At 39.2% G+C, this 19,183-nt stretch overlaps 1 protein-coding gene across 11 annotated transcripts in view; it reads left to right on the forward strand.

Moving 5' to 3' along the window:
* The window catches only part of dgkh (diacylglycerol kinase, eta), a 79,931-nt gene that overhangs the window by 9,249 nt on the left and 51,499 nt on the right, over positions 1-19,183 (forward strand). For 6 of the 11 annotated variants that reach the window (XM_077579851.1, XM_077579853.1, XM_077579858.1 and 3 more), the window contains exons 3-5: positions 9,003-9,113; positions 10,746-10,904; positions 15,200-15,280. In XM_077579851.1, coding sequence (XP_077435977.1) covers positions 9,003-9,113; positions 10,746-10,904; positions 15,200-15,280 — 351 coding nt within the window. Of the gene's footprint in view, positions 1-9,002; positions 9,114-10,745; positions 10,905-15,199; positions 15,281-16,899; positions 17,115-19,183 lie in introns of those variants that run through there. The other 5 variants (XM_077579855.1, XM_077579862.1, XM_077579859.1 and 2 more) reach the window with 4 other exon arrangements.

A 19,183-nucleotide genomic window follows, 5' to 3' on the forward strand; every position in this document is an offset into this window, starting at 1 on the left:
TTTCTGTGGTGTGGGCCGGGGCAGTAAAAACACACCTAATCAAACTACAGACTGGCACTAGGCTGGTCTTTTGACTGGAGACAGAGCTAAGCTGAGCAGCATGCACACCTTTCATAGCTCAGAGTAGAATATAGACTCAAGTGCCATCTTCTATGTTTCTTCAGAAATATATGCCACACTAAACAACCTGTTGGATTATATGCCCAGTTGCACTACGTGAAAGATCATCATAGTTGTTTTACCAGACAAGCCACTCATGGTCATCTTTCCCTCTATATATAGGGTGAACATACCGATAAATAGAATATAAAACCTTCAATCTCACTGTATGGTGCAGAGGCAACAAAATTGATTTTGAAAACTGATTAATAATTTCAGCCACTTTTTAATATAAGTTTGTAAAAATCCTCTGGTTTAAGTCTCTCTCAGCAGTAAATATTTTCTGATTTCTGTAGTGCTTCATGAAAGCAGACCGATTATTATTTTTTCTGTTTAACCATAATAAGACGTTTGCAAAATTTCACTTGAGAAAACAAATTCCCACAATTTTCTGAAATGTGATAGGCTTGAAAAGCCGTAGTGAGGTGGCACCCGTCTATCAACCTCATGAGGTGACAGTTGATTAACAACAATATCTGTTCCAGCATTACACAGAGGGGGGTCTGTTTCCAGATTTAGAAAAGGTGCTGAATAATACGTTTTGGGGGGGAAAATTTGTTGTTTTTTAATAATCATTATTTGCAATCATAGTATGAAAAACCTGTAACTGACGGTAAATATAAAATAAAATATAGATATTAAATATCATACTAGTAGCCTTTGACATTAATAATTCAGTACCCAAGAAATAGCTGTCAGTTTCAAAAACCACCAATGGAGCCATCCATCACCTGTTCAATAAACACTAGCCAGAAAGCAAAAGATGTCCTAGTATTTCTAGTCTACTGCATTTTAAATCTTAGTGAATGTAGTATGGTACTCTTTTTGTTAACTTTCTCAGCTTTTGAAATATTTTACCGTACCAAAGTGTATTGACCTGCTTTGTGGAAATTAGGTTTAGTATTGCCTCAGAAATTAGTTTTTGCAGATGCACGAAGAGCCTGAAGCTGAGGAAAGAAAAGACATCCTTAATCTTCCCAACTCTGGATGCAGAAATATGGCAGTTTTTCATCCTTCTCCAAAGTAGTGGTGTAATGCAATCACTTTCTCGCTGAAGCATTGACTCTGTCCAAAACTGGTGGTGAATCTGATTGAGGTAATTGCAAGTAAATTGCTGGCCTTTGCAACACCAACAAACCTACGTAATTTCTTGACACACGCACCCATATAATGTTGCACAAAGGACATTGGAGACAGAGGAATTACCCCCTTACAGCAACACTGCTGTAATTTTCTCATCACCATGGCGACATTTCAGCGTGTCGTAGGAGGATGAGGGTACACAGTTACAATTACTTCCAATGGGGAGGTCATTGTGCGTAGACAATCACAGCAGATGCCTGAGAAAAGTGAACGTATTGGGATATTTGCTGGAGAACGCTAAAAGACTGGATTGTTCTGCCTTCACAAACACAGCATTCTTGCCAACCAAATGAGTCCATAATGGAGGCATAATGGACTCTAACTGTTTGGAATGATGACTGAGACTGTCATCTTCTTCACCCAGCCAATAATCTGAGGGAAAGATGAGTAAGATGTCTTCATTGCCACAGTTGAAGCCTTGCATACAGTACGGCTAGAAAAATTGACAGGATGTGATTTGAGGCTGGGATGTATACAGCAATCTACTTAACTGTGGCTTCAATATGTGCATTTGTGTATATCCTGGTGTTTATTATCCCAGAGTCCCTGCAGGCTTCTTACATTATTAGTTAACGGGAAGAAATGAAAATGGAGTCTTTCATTGAGCCCCCTTTGATTCTCTGCAACTATCCCTTTTGTTCATTTATGAGACAACTGCTCTTTTAAAATGATTGCTGCTCTTAATTTTTTAAATACTTGTTTTCATGGTCTATGCAAGCAAACACATTGTATTGCATAGATCCACTACTTGGGAATGGGTTCACCTCCATATCGCTGGCGTCAGGCCAGAACTTCCTATGTTACAATTTGGTAAATTAAATATTTTTTCAAAAATCGATATTAGTTAATCCATATGTGTGGTGTCATTTTTACGAATTGTTTCCCGATCCAAAGTGTTGAAAATGGCTTGCTGTCTTTGATGATGCAATGTTAATAGTTGAACAAATGTTTTTTTTGAGTCTCCTGAAAAGATTGTGGAGGTACGAGTATTCCGCCCTACAACAGCGATATTCTGATAAGTCATAGCCAAGAAAAGTGGTAATCAAAGGAAGAAGAAAAAATCATATCAAGTGCTGAAGTCACAAGTTGCTGCAACAGTTATACGCAATCTCAATTTTGTCATTCAGTCATTGGAAAGGTACCAGCAGTATCACCATTTTGACATATTGAGAATAAACAATACACATAAACGTATGTATGTATCTGAATATTACATGCATATCAAACATACATAATGGTTTTGAATATGATAGGACATTTTTGCCTGATATCCAGACAAAAATGCCTGTACCGTTTATTGTACTATTGTTTCCATACACAGTGATGGCAGTACATGGAGAAAAATGCTGAGATTTATATCATACTGACAGGTGAAAAGCGTTACAATATTTGATGCTTTATATCAATACTGTAGCATACGAGCTATGAACATATTCTTGGAATATATATATATATATATATATATATATATATATATATATATATATATATATATACTGTATATGTATCAGGATCTGGTCAGCGATAGGGATTCCGAGGCAGTTAGAGCCTCCGCTCTGTTTTTCTTTACCAAGAGATGAGTGGATAGATTAGGATAGGAGTTTTTTCTGAAAGCAAACTCATTAATCAGATAGGCTCCACAGGGACTCGTAATTGGCTTGGCACACAAAGCTCGGGAGCTTTAAGGTAAGACAGTGGGGACCATTAGCGTAATGGAGTCTGTTGTTGACTGTGGCTAGGCCAAGCTGAAGTTCATAGATGGTCAACTCCTGTGTATGCGACTACCTCGTTAAACTGACTGTCTGCGTTTTGTCAAAAGAAACCCAAGCTTCTGTGCTCCACTTAGCCTTCCATTGACCAACCACAGCTGCTGGATCAATTTGAACCACTATTGCCTTTGTCCATTGTGTAGGCTTGTTTGTGTGCAATCCGAGTGTGTGTTGCAGTTGTTGGCCTGCCGGTGGCCAGGCCGTGTGTGTGGGCGGAAGCTGCGCAGCACTCAGGTTACTCATTTCTTTTCCGCAACAGGACTTAAGCTCTGTATTACAATTTAGCTGAAGAGCGGGCCAGCGGACGGAGGAGAGCGGTAGCGCTATTTAAAGATCACTTCTGGCCTACTTGGCAACAGGAAGTAGATGGAGACAAGGAAAGGAACTATGGAGGCCGAGAAGGGACAAAAGGGGAAAATGGAACATCCAATTAGAGCTAAAGTCGTATGTGCAGCAGTGACAGGTCAGAATGAAAAGTTTTGGACCTTAGTGGCACAACTAGGTTTTCCATTTCAACTGCTGTGCATTTCAGTATTTGTCATGATGCATTCCTGAACTTGAATTCACTTGTGGATTTGTCCAATTTTACATTAAGTAGTTAGGATTCTGCCTCCTGTCAATATCTCCTGAGGCAGCATTATGTCCTCACTGTAAATTTACCCTCCAATTATAGTCGAACAATAGTGGTATTTTCAAACAGATTTTATCATAGAAAATAATAGAAATTGAAATATTTGTTTCACAAAACAGACAAAAGTAGCATTTATCAAATATGTATAAATATGACTACTGTTAATCGTAAGATGTAAAACAAATAATAATAATAATTATGAACTCTTGAGTCTTTCTACTTCTATATTTATTTTTGACTTAACTGCAATAGAGAGGATATTGGTATGCATACGTTTTCGTGTTCTGTTCACCATTGCTGGTATTGTTCTGTGGTGGCACCACAAAAAAAAAAATATGAACACATACTGCTGGAGTTTCTTTTTTCAGATTTGAGATTTTTAAGACATTTCAAGAATGTTTTCTCCCCAATTTCTGCCATTACATCTTTTTGTATAATTTTACCTCCAAGTATCTGACTTGATTGGAGACGATTCAAGGAAAGTATATATTTTTAAATGATTCAGAATTACAATATTTTTCATTAACTATACAGCATGTTTTAAGTAACATTCTGATTTTCTTTTTTATAGTCATACAAGTGTACAAATTAAGTCAACCACAGTTAATATTAAAACAGAAAATAATGAAATCAGCTCACTTTTGTGCAACAAATGATTGTGCGGAGGGAGTAAACAGGAAAGTAAAGTAAGGCAAACAACAAAGTATAAAACAAACAAACACAGAGCTCACATTGCGGTACTGTATACATAACATTGTTCGATTGTTGACGTATATCTAAGGACCAACTATGTCGCTAATTTGTGAAGCTGACAAGCTGTGATGGAGTGTCACTTTTTGGTGTGTGGGATGCACCGGGCTACATGTCAAAAAGGGGCACATGCCTGATTATTAAAGTTAAAGTACCACTGATTGTCACACCCACCTAAGTGGGCCAAAATTCTTTCTCTGCATTTGAACCATCCCCCGAGGGAGGGGTGAGCAGCGCTCAGGATTTATTGGTGATCTAACCCCCATTTCCAAATGCTTGTCACCCAGCCGGGGATTGAACCCATGACTTCCCAGTCTCAGGGCAAGCTTTCTACCACTGACCCAATGAGCTGGTTAGTGTCAATCTATCGATCACTACAATTACTGAGAATCAATGACAGATAAATGTGTATCACTTTGTCTGTACTCGGCAGGCAGATTAAATGTTCCATTTCCTGTTCTTTTCTTGTGCGTGGCAAAAAAACAAACAAAGCAAAACACGCATGAAGGTTATGTCTCATATGCTCACTGAGCAGAAGTACCAGTAATTCCTGATGACAGTTTTTCAGGTTTTTGTACAACTATTATTTTTCTGACATCACACCTTCCGTTTTGCCTTCCAAGTAGTTGATAGGACAGTTCAATTCAAGAGAAGACTCAGGGAGCATCTCGTGGATCATTTTAACAGCCATATTTAAGAGTTACAGTATTTTTTCATTGGCTCCAAATTGGGCGATGAATTCACATGCCACGAGAGCGTCTCAGTCCTGCTTTGATTGCGGTCGCAAGCAAGCGGCAAAGAAGGCCTTATAGGGAAGTCCACATTGGAGGTATTTCACCTTAATCCAGGAATTTGGCCATCAGCAGTGCTAACGGAAAACAGAGCAGCGCAATTACCATAACATTGGCTGACAACCGCTCCACAGTTTTTACTTTCTTTCTGCCAAAACAAGACAACATCACAGGCCTTTCAGCGCTTGGGCGAATGGTTACTCTTCCAATTTAAGAGGGAGATTTGTTAAAAATAGCAGCTAGTTTTGTTTTGTGATATGAAGGTAGTAATCCATGAAAGAAAACTGGTGAAACTTGATTTTACTGTTCCCATCCATGAAATAATATACCTTCACGCCACGGTAAAAATTAATTCCCTGTTGGAATTTTGAGATAATATTGAAAAGTGCGGCATATGATTTCTTGTGCCATAAATCTTTGAAAATCAAAATAGTCACTGGCAATCGGACGATAATGTTTAAAATAAACTGACTTGACAATTGTTAACTGTGACAGTTAACTGAACCTGACCTGATTCTTCATGGGGTTTGTCAAAATTATTATTATTATTTATTATTTTTTTACATGAAACAATAATCATCAGTTGTGATTTGCAATGGCGACAAGTTACTAATTTAACATTTTACTCTAGATTCTTTGATCATTTATACATATTTTTTAATATGCTAAGATTGTCTATGAGTGACCGCTGGTAAAGCAGTAACTATTGAGAATTGGAAAACATTGTGGCTTGTAATGCTGATGTCCATCATGTGATCATTCCAAAATCCAACATCTTGTTTTAATGTGGGAAGTTAATCAGGAAGAACATTGATTAAATGTTCTCATTCAAAACAGACAAGGTTTTTGTCTTCATATTGGATAATAATTCCTGACACCAAAAGCTCACTTCTCCCACCCTATTACTTTGCATTTGTCATTGCCTGTCCAACATCTCTTTTATAGACGTTACACCATGAGCAGATGCTGGCGCTCATGTCATTTAAACAGTGTCACTCTAGGCTCAGGCAATTTTGCAGGAGCTCTGTGTGAAAGACGTGACCAATGAAGCCAAATCCCTTTTCCGTTGTTTAACAAACAAAAAAAGTAAATCTTTAGTTTAAGATAATTAATATTCACAATGTTCGTTTATTAAATGGCAGTGATTTTCACATTATGCTGGCTTTGAAGGCTTACCCATTTCATGCTAACTTGTATGTCTGCTTGTAGTCCAGTGCAGTGTTTCTGTGTTTAAGTTGACACAGCTGGTGGGCAGGATGTCAGCTTCAGGCCTGCGTCTCTGTTTGTAATTCCCCCCTCCAAGAACAGCCTTCCTACTCTATAAATAGCCTCAGTGTGTGTGTGTGTGTGTCTGCGTGCAAGCGTGTGTGTGCAAGCGTGCGCCTGAGTCAGTGTGCATGTTTTATCGTTTCCACGTGCATCCATGTGTTTGCAGTGCATGTTGCTGGCATCGCATAACGAGGTTGAGTGTCAGAGACAGTTTGATTGTCGAGGACAGGACCTCGTATACTTGCCATCGTGGAAGTTTTCCGTCTTCCTGTCTGTTTTCAGCTTAACGACTGTCGATTCCTTCCAACGTGGAAGCCTCTAATAAATGGTTGTGGTGCTGTCGTGAGGACGTGATGATCGCATTTGACTGGTGGAAACATTTTTTGTTTAGTGGTTTAGTTAGCAGAAGAAGCTTCTGATGTTTTTATTGCTCCTCTAAAAAACATTGTTTGTATACTGGGAATAAACTGTTCACCTTCGCTATTTTTTACAAGACTGTCCTTTCTATCGATGTTTTCCACTGGCAGAAGACTTTACTACTTCTAGGGGTTTTAAACACTGCTGGTCTGGTCGCTGATTGGTTTTGATGGCAAGAAATAGGCCTTACACAATCAGGATTTTTTGGGGCCGATCACATAGTTAATATACAAACAATAATCGATCACTTGGCCTGGCCTGGGCCATCTAGAGGGACGGGACAATACCCGGAGGGCCGACAGAGGGCGCTATTATTTCAAAATCACACAGCACATTGAAATTGGCCCGTAAATAAGGAGCATGCACGTCTTTTTAATTTGACTGTCTCATTGTCAATATCTCCTCTAACATTAATGAAAAAAGAAAAGCATGAACATCGCCAGGCATTTAGGTGGCCGGTCGTTTTACAAAAACTAATGCTATTATTGCTATCTTGGTTCAACAGCTGTCAAAAGCTTCACATTTTGTTCCTACTGCCGGCTCCTTTTTGGCTTGTATTGGAAGCTGTCTACATTGTCCACTTTTTATCAGCACAGGATTCTGTATGAAGCCGTTTGGTTTGGAAGGCACCAGCAGAGATTCACCCCTATGCAAACTGTATTGACTTTCTAAGTAATCGCATTGCGAGAAAAACTTGACGTAGTTTATCATTTCCTCATTTAGCAAAAGTTTTCTGTGTCTGTACTTCTGTGTTAGTTCAAACAACGCACGTTATAGTTGCATCTGTGATTGGCTGATTGTGGGTGGCCGGAAGTTAACGTTACTTATGTTGAGTGATTAAAGCTATTTGGAATTAAAAAGATGTTCAAATTAAATAGTAAAAAAGTAACACACATAGTGTAACTGAAACTATACTAGTTTCAGTTTGCAGGTGGCCAGGATCCTGGGGGCATGTAGTACCCTCAGTTTCCTCTTGAATAAAATTTGTCTCCTCTTGTGAAAAGGAATTACAGGAGACCCTAATCTCTGTTGTTGTTTGTTAATGTGTCTCATTCCAATGGATGCGGTCAATAGGGATGTCATGATAACGTCAATATTGTGATATCGTCGTTGTCATGTCATGATATTAAAAACAGCACATCTGTTAAAAAGGAGAGGTATTCCAATTGTGCAGTTCCAGCGTCCACTGGTGGTTAGCTTATTACTGCAGTTTAATTATTACTACTACTAAAAATAATTATAATATTGATGACTATTTCTAATACCTTGTGTTTTTGATGTGTGTGTTTTTTTTTAGAAACTAGTCTGTCCTTATTTGTGTGCACGTATGTTCTAAATTTGTTTGCAGAATACGTACAAGTTCAAGTACGAAGATATTGATGAATCACACATTTTGTGCATACACATGGTTTGCATACAAATTGGTATGTATGCATCTTTGTTTATGAGGCCCATTGTTACTTCGCCATGCTGCAGTTTGCTTTAGTCATGTAGGTATCAGTAGACCGCAATTTAAAACGACATTGACTGTCAAACAAATCAAGAGGAATATGATATGTCAAGCACCTGTAGGCTTGGACTGCTAACGCTAGAGCTGACACTAGCAACAGAAGTAAATACTTGTGGTCGTGCATTGTGATTACTTGTTAACGTGTCTCGTTGGGACGGGAGCATTCAATTCAGCATGTTTTTCACAGTTATTTTGAAGTGGAAAACAGACCAAAACAAAGACAGCTACAGTGTATTTCAAGCTATTATCAATTCTCGGACAAACCTAATTGAAGATGTTTCAGCTGTTGTGGAGTCGTGTGACTGACAAAACAATGCAAATAACACAAGAATATTGTCTCCATTATAAAACTCACCTGACTCCAAATTGTGCTTGAAACAGAGCTTTATTTCCATGATGAATGTTCAGCTTTAGTGCTATTTCAAAAATGTAACATAGTACTTGAAATACATTTAGTATAGGAGTTTTGCAAGATGCACTTTAAAACAGATTTTCACCACATGGGAGCATTAAAACTGTTTTTTTTATTTGTGCTTTTTTTTCATTCCCCTCCCTTCCTGCAGACGAGCATAAAGGAAGGATTGTTGTTGAAGCAGACCAGCTCCTTTCAGAGGTGGAAGAAGCGTTACTTCAAGCTGAGAGGCCGAACACTCTACTACGCCAAAGACGCCAAGGTAATGTACACTTCAAATTGTAAAATGTAAACATGATATCCAAACAACCATTTGGATAATAGAGAATGCAAATACTAGTGGCACATCCATTTTATATTAGATTCTGTCTTTTTGACAGGAAGAGTACATTAGTTTTTTCTTTTTGTTTTTTTTAGCCTTTGTAGCACCTTTGCATGAGATGATTCAGGCTCACAAACATTAACAGCATTTTCCACATCTTTTTTTCCACATACTAATTTTGTTCTTTCAATAAATAACTTTCAACAACTTGTTTATTAGTCTGCTTCTGGTCCAACTTTTTCTAAAAAAAAACAACTATAAATGTTATTTTTAGATTAACACCCACTTCTGCTCCTGTGTGACACATTGCTCTATATTCAGAAGTCCCACATTTGAAAATTCCAAATTAAGAATGATGTGGATCATAGAATGTATGAGTTTGATGATGTCAATTTGTTTCCCTATTAATGTCGAGGAAAGAAAAAAGGTCATTACCATATTGTTAACTTTCAACAGTAGAAGCAAGAACATTCTAGCCTTTATTGTAAGAAATTCAAAGGTCACAAATCTTGAAATCAAATAGTTACCCAACACTTTATTCATATTCCACTTTCTAATCCTTGAGGTTTAACATTAATTGCCAACAGTACATTAGTGTACTTACATTCACAGATTATATGAGTTACATTGCCTTACTTTTAGCTGCATATAATGGATCACCCCATCGGTATATTTTTATTTGTGTAATTTTTTATGTACTCTATTTGTTTTTAATAAACTAGACCTTGATGAGAAGAAGCTAATGCGTGGATGGATGCGTAAATAGTTTAGATAAATTTCCATGTATTTTAATCAAGTGATTAGCTATAATTTCTATGATATCAATTTATTTGTTTTTTTTTTGTATTTTAATTATTTTTCGTATATTTATTGCTAATGTATATTTAGATTGAATGTATTAACCTATGTATATACAGGAGGCGTCACCAACGAGACGCCCACAGGCATGAGAAGCTCACGGGCCTGTTCCAAAAATAGATCAAGAGTGATGGGACATTGTGAATTTCTTATGAGTGTTGCAGTGAACATTTGAACAAGTAAACACTGGTGTAGATTTGTAGAAAATAAATTTTTTGTGTTCTGAGATCTCTAACTCCATCCATCCATCCATCCATTTTCTTCGTCTTATATGGAGTTGGGTAAGGGCGTCAGCAGCTTTAGCAGGGAAGCACAGACTTCCCTCTTCCAGTCAGTGTCTTTACATAAATCATATCACAAACACATATACTGTAATTGATTATTAATAGTGACATATAATAAGAACATTTAATAAAAAGGTCATTTGAGCTATTTGTTTCTTCCAAACTGTGACTCAGATTGGTAGTCCTTCGCACTAATCAGTAGCCAAGAAGTACAGTAGCTCTCAGTTTTGAAAAGGTTGGTGACCCCTGATACTATATTATTCATTTATTATTATTATTCTCATATGAATTGCATGACTGTTAATGTTCTTTGAATAGAACATCACATCACAATATTCTTATTTTCTTCTCATTCTTCTTTTACTTTTAACTTCCACCCCTGGCCCCTTCACCACTTTCCGGCCCATGTACATGCGTGTGCATGTGCTAGTCCGGCAGCGCGTTGGCCCGCTGGCAAGAGCGAGCGCTGCGTCGGGCGTCCCGGAGCCGCATATGCTGGCGAGCTCTGTCAGTGTGCTGGACTGGCGCGCGGCGCTCACCCCCACCTCTGGGTGCCAGCGGATCTGAGGAGGGCCTAGTGAGAATTCGGGTCAGCACAGTACAGCCTTAAAGCCCCATCGCCCGTCGAGATGCACTTGTATGGTGACATCATGGGGTCCAGTTTTGCTTACTTATTGTTTAGATTTGTTTCCATATGACATTAATGCATCCCTATTGTGTGAAGACCTAATTAGAGCCCGGCTGATATACATCACACATTTGACTTACATTTAGTTGGAAATCATGCTAAAAAAATGAAGCTCAATTGGACTATTTCTGCATGGACTGCGTGCATGCTTAAAAACACAATCATTCTGCCTTACATCTTTATATCACTCCTTCACTATACACAGGTTAAGTAGGAAATTCTACAAAAAACAAAGCATTGTATTGTGTTAGAACTTTGTATGTATAAATTTGTTTATGCATGCATAAAAGGCCAAAACACCAGTTTTCCATACATTATATGTCACTCAACTTTAAAAGGGTCAACTAGTAGTAGGAAATTGTTATAAGTAATTTTTGTGATAATTTAACTATTACTTCGCAACATTTTTCCAAAGACATATGTAAACATGCCTGAACCCAAAAACACAACTATCAAACTACGGCATAAATGATATCTCTCATTTACTTTAAACAGATCATTTTTGCGGGATGGAAAATTACCATAATTTCAAGAAATGTTCTGCAGCAGGGGTGTCAATTAATTTTTGTCACGGGCCACATCGTAGTTACCATATATTTTTTCTCGGGGGGCCGTTATGACTGTGAACCATTATAAATGCATGCTCACCTTATCACATATGTGCAGTTTATTAGTGGATAGCTAGTTTTGAAATCAGAAGCCAGTACATAGTTGTTTATTCACATATGTTTTAATTTATTTTAAAGGGGGGATTGGTTACACAAAATGCTTGCAATATTTTATATCTGACTGTTAAAAGTGAAGACAATTTGCAAGAAACATGAAGTCGACTCGCATGATTTTCCTTTGCGGGCTACATCAAATGATGTCATGGGCTGGATCTGGCCCCCAAGCCTTGAGTTTGACACCTCTGCTCTACAGTATTTTCTAGCAACATTTTTCTGCAAGAACTTTGTGTACTCAGCCGCATAAACCTCAAATGCACAAAGACAACATTGATTTGATTTGAAATTAAATGAATAGTGTATTTTCTTAGAATTTGAGACAGCAACATTGTCTGCACATTTTATGTATGTATAAACAATAAAAACAATATTTAATTAATTTACCACTAATTACATTATGACAAGTAACTAAAATTTATATATGGCTTCTTAAACTTCAACATTCTTTGTATTAATTACACTGAATAACCTGAATACTGCTAGTGGGTTCAAAAGTCCAGTATCAGTCGAGCTCTAATTCCAGGTTTGGTGGCAAAAACAAATGATATTTAGTAAAAATAAGTAAGGCTTCCATTGTTTGTGCACTATGTTCCTTGTTCGACTGTCATCTTTAGTTTTATATGATAGACTCGTGAAGTTGAAAATTGTGTGTTCTAAAGGTCGCTCAACCTTACTCTGGTATTGCATCAAGTGCCATTGTGCTACTGTATATACTATATGTGTATGTTCATTATACTGTAGCATGGCTAAAATGTGGCCTCAGACGTTTTGCACAGTAGGCTACTGTATGTTGGTACTGGAGGGTCTGGAACGCTTTGCCTTTGTCCACTACTGCTGTCAGCTTTCATTATAGCTTCCCTCAAGACAGCATTGTGTGCACACGCGTGTGCGTGTGTGTGGCTGTACATGTGTGTGTGTGTGTGTGTGTTATTAGTGTGGAAACACAAGTTCATGTGTGACTGGGAGTGTCAAAGGAACTGTAAAAAGCCATAAAACATGCACAAATAATGACGCAACCAAGAGGGTGTTTGGGTTGGCACTTTTTGACCAATACACACGTACGCACACGCGCGCACACACACACACACACTTGTCTTTGTATCATCGTGATGACATCCCATTGACATAATGCATTTCCTAGCCCCTTCCCCTTACCCCAACCATAAAAAAGGATTGCCTACCCCCATTCCTTACCCTAACCTCAACCATTACCCAATTCGGACCTAAACTCTAAAACCAAGTCTTGACCCTCAAAAAGAGGTCTGAACTTGTGGGGACCAAAATGTCCCCACAATTTTAAGTCAATCCCCACAATGGTAGTTAAATCTGGAAATACACGCACGTATGGGCCTCACAATGTAGAAAAGACAAAGGCACCCACACACACTAGGATCTCTTATGTGTGCCTTGCACATTACAGCTTGGGATGTCACGTGTGTTCTCCTGGTCCTGCTCGTTTTCCATCTGCGCCTCTGATGGACAACCCCCTTACAAACCATTCTCCCCTTCACCCATTTAGCCAAATACATGTTAGCGCTTGCCAACATATCCTTTGCATTTAATATATGCATTTTGCTGCAGCAACCACAAAGAAAAGACAGTGGATTTGTAGTACTGCTGTTATGTGGTCAAGCTCATTTCCTGCCTGATGGAACAAAATGAGTTATCGCTTAAAAGGTCCGGATTATTTGTTCTTATTTGGAATGCATGTGGCTGTTGGTGTCTTTAACCCTTTCAAATCCTTTTATCGCCTTATAACCACTGCCACGTAGTGTGTTGACAAACCAAGGGAAACAGACCACCTCCAATGAAATGTAGCATGGGTATATTTTTGGTTTTGCGGAAGGAAGCTTGGTTCACCAGCAGTACACCCACGCACACCGGGGAGAATGGTCCCAAGTTGCAAGAGTTGACCGGCAAGTCATAGAAGGCAATGGTGCAGCAGTTGCCTCAGGGGCAAATAAAGATCCCAAACTAAGAATCCCAATAAGGAATTATTTTGTTAATAAAGTTAAACTGCAAAACACCATGAGCCCTATTTTCATAGACAGTGCGCCTGCGCTTGGTGTAAAAACAGGTACATCTTGATTTTCATGCCGGGGCAAGTCTAGTTTACCGTGTTTGGGAATTTGGCAGACTCTAGCGGACCGAGGGTGTTTTCTTTTACACGCCCCCAGCGCCCGTGATTACTTGGTGACGGAAAGTAGACTAGACTTTAGACCAGCTCGGAGCAAGTCTAAATTGTGGTACAGTCTAACGCGATTTTAGTGAATTTCATTGAGGTGACAGATTCTGCACTGATATGTGTGGTTGCTGTCATCGTATTTCATTCACAAATATGACAACAGTGTGCTTTGAACTCTTTGAATAATTGTAGAAATTAATTCATTGACTGCATTGTTATTATTATTATCTTGACTATATTTTTTAAAAGCAGGCCCTTGGCCGCAGCACAGATACTACTGTATATGTATGAGTGGGAGTGGGGTGGGGGTGTCACATACAGACACATGATTGTGGGTGGAAGAGACCACTTCACAGCAACCAACTTAACATCCACAGTTCGACTCCTGCAAGTCCGTTATGCTCTCGCCATGTAAACCGTGCGTCTCTCCTGCGCTGAATTTAAAAGAAATGAGACAAGGCGCTTCTATTGGCCTGGGGGCATTTCGGCTGTGTTCACTCCTACACCGGCGCAAATGCCCCTTTCTAACTGCGCCCATCAATGAAAATACCAAAAGAATGAAAACTCCGACAATGCGCACAGTTAGACTGTGCTTTGCGCTAGACTTGGGGCGGCACAAGGGCCAAAAAGAACTCATCACAATTTGGTTTTGATGCGGATTCTTGCTACATTGCACGTCATGATTTTTTGACCATGTTTTGCTGGACAAAATAAAACATGCAACTTTTAGATGCAAGGTTTTCATTGGACTGCAACTATATAGATTAAATATTCTTTCCAACCATTTTGCAACCCAAAGTTAACGGTATCGTGTGGGATGGATGCCAAAGTGAACCCCTCATGGGGTTTTCACCAGAGTCCTTGTTCTTCCCTTGAGTCTAAAAATGTAGGACATTGCCCAGCCTTGGCAATCCTTACATTACTTGAGTACTGGACTGGATGTTTCTCAAATCAGTTATTTTTGCTCTGAAACCACAGCAGAGACTCTTGGTTCTGCACTGCATCTATTTTTATATGTGCACATAGCACCCTTAGAGAAGGTGTTATTTCCATTAGAGGTGCCATATAGCAGCTCCATAACACTGCCATCAGTTTTTGTGTAAATTGGTTGACAAAGTGCTCATTGGAAATGCTTTCACTCCCACCCCATTCCAGGTCTGCCTTGCTTTACCCATGATAAGGCGTTTCTCTCATCATTGTCGCCATCGTAATACCAGTAAAAATGTTTAATTCAATGTATCGAGTAAGAAAGTGAATACTAACCCTTGTCTCCACCTTTCCTGCAGTCTCTTATCTTTGATGAGGTGGACCTGTCAGATGCCAGCGTTGCAGAGTCCAGTACCAAGAATGTCAACAACAGCTTCACGGTGAGTTCACTTTCTTACCACACCACACACACTGGGTGGGAGATTCAGTCCGGAATTGGGAGGTTCATCTCGCTCTTGCCTTCAGAATTTTCAGAACCACCTTGCCGGGTTTTATTTCAATTTGAATTACAGTACTTGTCAAGTTTACCGGAATCCTACTAGACTAGACTACTGGTAATCCAGGTCGACCGTGATATAACCGGAAAAGCTGCTGCTAACTGTATCATGGCTAACCTGCGTTAGCAATGGAGGCGGAATGTTTGAGCATTTCACCAAAAATGCTAAACAGGAATGAAAAGCCTTAGAGAATTCACAGCCAAACCCATCTGGCCCCGATTTCTTTCCGGAAGAAAAAGCGTGAATGGTGTTTAAAAGATCTGCCTCTTGAATCGGAGAATTAAGTTTGTCTCTTGAACTGGTGTCTAATTGAGGAATTGAAACGGGTTTTTGTGTGGACGGGGCCTTAGTTTTTTGTTTTTTTTTTCAGTTTGTGTCATAGTCGTTTACCCACTGTTGCTACGGCACGTCGCTTGTCAAGTTTTGCCTGCCAGTGCCATGTTCACCACCTCATTTTTGTTTAAAAACCCCTTTGGAGTTCATCACTGCCTTGCTGCCTTTGCTTCCCTGCATTTGGTTCCACCTTCCCTCAACCCCCCACGCAAACCTGACAGAAAGCAAACATATTGTTAATACCGGGGTAAGCCTTAGTGGAGTTCTACTCTTGACTAAAGAAAATGTATGACATGTGTTAATTAAACTAAATGCATTTCTTGATTCTTGATGAAATAATTTCCTCTTTAGAGAAAAAAAAATCCATAGCTTGAAATTGAATATTGTTCTTGCATAGGTTTGTACCCAAAGCCTAAATAATTACAAATTAATCAAAACAACATTTTTCAGGTATTACAAATTTGTGTAAAACAGAGAATTCCATCATGTTGTGGGTGATTGTTTAGCGTTAGTAAATATGTCAAAATATTCCTACTCTACAAGAGTTAAAATATTTCAGGCGTATTTTTAGATGATATTTTTTTGGCCCCTTCACTTGGGGAAGCACACCTGACATTTCCTGGAAGCAAGCACCGTGTGTGATGTAACAAACCTGAAATATCAGCAGTGAGGATAAAAAATAGACGGCTTCTAAAAATGTCTTCACTCATCCTGGGTGATTCTATTTTAAGAAACGAGGAGAGGGGTAAGTGGGAGTTGCTGTTGGGAGAACAGTGCCCTGAGGAGTGTGTGTGGCTATTTTTAGCTTCATACGCCTTTGAAATGCCTGCATGGGAATGACCTGTCGTCGGCTGTATTCGTAAATGAGATTAACTGTAGCTGCGGCGCGTGTGAGTGTGTCTTCAAATGTGTGTGTGCAGCAGACTTAATAAAAATGCCTGCGTGCCAAAGAGTATGGAGATGGACGTTGAGCATCAGGATCTCATTAGGGGGGGGGGGGGGGTGGCTGGATGTTGAAGATAATGATGAAGGAGAAAACCCAAAATAGAATAGAAGGCAGTTTCCAGTGTGAGGACATAAAGTGTGATGGGTGGGGGCTACAACTGAGGGGGAAGTGGCGAAGGCACAGTGAGGCAAAAAAGAACAGGAGGGGAAATCCTGCAGTGATGCTATGTAGCTGCCTGCATTGTGGAAGGTAACACAGTGTGCCAAGCAGGGGTCGAATACACGTGCGTCGAGAGTTTCACTAGCCGGCGGCGGCGGTGGGCGTTAGACTTCATTACGAGAAGAGTTGCAGATACTGGATCGAGAAAGATTTTCTGTTTGTGAACCGTCCATCCTTCCATCGCTCCTGTGATGATGAGTGCCGGCGCCCGCTGTGCAGGTTGGTGCTGCCTGGAGCCATTTGATGGCTTTAAGGTGCCATGAAGATGTTTAGGCTCAAGTGCATGTGTGCTGCATGGCATGTGTTGCTGCTGCAGAGCCACAGATAACATTTTAACCAAGGCATTACTGTAGTAGAATGTTTATACCTGCGAGACTTTCAAATGGAGATCATTGACATGGTGATTTGCAAAACTGACTTCACTGTAATATGTAGCCATCAATTAATGAGTAATGAATAACTTGTAACTAAGGTGTTAATCTACTAATTAAAAAAAAAAATTCAATCATAAATGGTCAAATAAAAAAACTATTGTAAAAATATTTTTGGCCAAATTGTTACAAACGTTAGATCTTATTTATTTATTTATTTATTTTTAAAATCTATTTAGTATTGTTTCTAGACTATAAAATACAGTTTACTATAAACAAGGTTAATTTAAAAATAAAAACAGTTGATTATGTAGAAAAGCAAGCAAATTGTTAATTCGTTGTATTAGCATATTTTTATTATTTTATAAAACCCATTATATACATACAATTACAAGGTTGCTTTCCGAATTAAGTTGATTTGATATTTCTAGCCTCGTGACGTTTATCCCAGCTGTCTTCGGGCAGGCTACACATTGGATTAGTGCGAACACATTCTGCATGGACAAACATAGACAACCATTCACGCACACATTCACACCTAAGAACAATTTTGAATCTTCAATCACCCTAACATGCAATGTTTTTGAAATGTGGAAGTAACCCGGAATAGCTGAAGAAAACCCACGTAAGCACGGGGTCAACATGTAATCTGCACACAGGAAGCCCGAAGCCCAAATTCAAACTTCAGACACCAGACCACATTGAATGCCTTTGATCAAGGCAAAAAAAATATTTAAAAAATGCTCTAGAGTGCAACACTGCCACAGACTCCTCTGAGACCTCTCCCTGATATACTGTACATGATATTCCAATATTTACAAGTCTCTAGCATCATTCTAGTATCTATATATGTAAATGAGCACCCAATGAAGAACCATAGAGAAAGAAGATTAGGTGTGAATACTTGATGAAGCAGCATTGCTGTGGCGCAGAGACGAAGCACCTTGCAGTCCATGTGAGAAGGAGGGCTCAAGCCCCCTCCCAACCCACCAAACCCGAATCCCCATCACAAACTCTGTATGGAAGATCCGCCTCCTCTCGCTGACTCACTCGTTCTGATTGGATCAGCTTGGCCTGCTCCCGTCACCCTCTTGAAATCACTGAAATGCACCTCAAGGCTTGTGCACGTGCATCAGTGTTGTGTTATTCCTCGCCGTCGATAGTAATGAGGCTTCACATCACATTCTCACACATGCACACACGCACACAATCACACGCGCGCACATACACACACACACGCACGGTTGTAAAGGTCAGTCATCAAGGGAGGTTCTCCACGTTTGAGGGATGCCTGTAGCCAATTTGGGAAACGGCTGTTCTTGTTTCCCCCGGCAACCAATCACCAGCGCTTAAACCAAAACCAGCAGGGAAAACAGGACACACACACACATTCAATGGCATTACTCATGCCTTTGCCTAGCAGTAAGCATCGCAACAGGACACAATATGTATTGGGATAGGAAAATGTGAAGAAAATTAAGAGCGGGGTCTCCCTTTGCAGCCACAATAAGTTTTTGTGAAGTAGTTTTTTGAGTGTGTAGCAATTTAAGTGTGAACTTCCATAAGAAAATTTGTGGCGATAGAAATCACTAAAGATATACCGATGTGTTTTTTTCAGGGCCTATACCTATGCCGATTATTAGTAGTCAAGGACGCCGATAACTGATATTTGGAGCCGATATTCATTTTCACTAAAAGAGAAAATATGTGTATTTAAAAATTACAAAATAAAAAATCATTACAAATTTAAAAAATACAAACTCCAGCTCTTTTTTTTTCAAGCATATGTTTATTGAACAATGTTTAGAGTTCGTAAAATATTGGGAGTTTGCAAAAACATCTTTGTTTTAAAAAATTTAACAAAAAGTTCAGGGACCTTACAGGGGCAGTATCATGTCTTAAAAAGTTAAATAAAAA

The sequence above is a fragment of the Vanacampus margaritifer genome, chromosome 11, assembly GCF_051991255.1.
Source record: "Vanacampus margaritifer isolate UIUO_Vmar chromosome 11, RoL_Vmar_1.0, whole genome shotgun sequence".
Lineage (NCBI taxonomy): Eukaryota > Metazoa > Chordata > Actinopteri > Syngnathiformes > Syngnathidae > Vanacampus > Vanacampus margaritifer.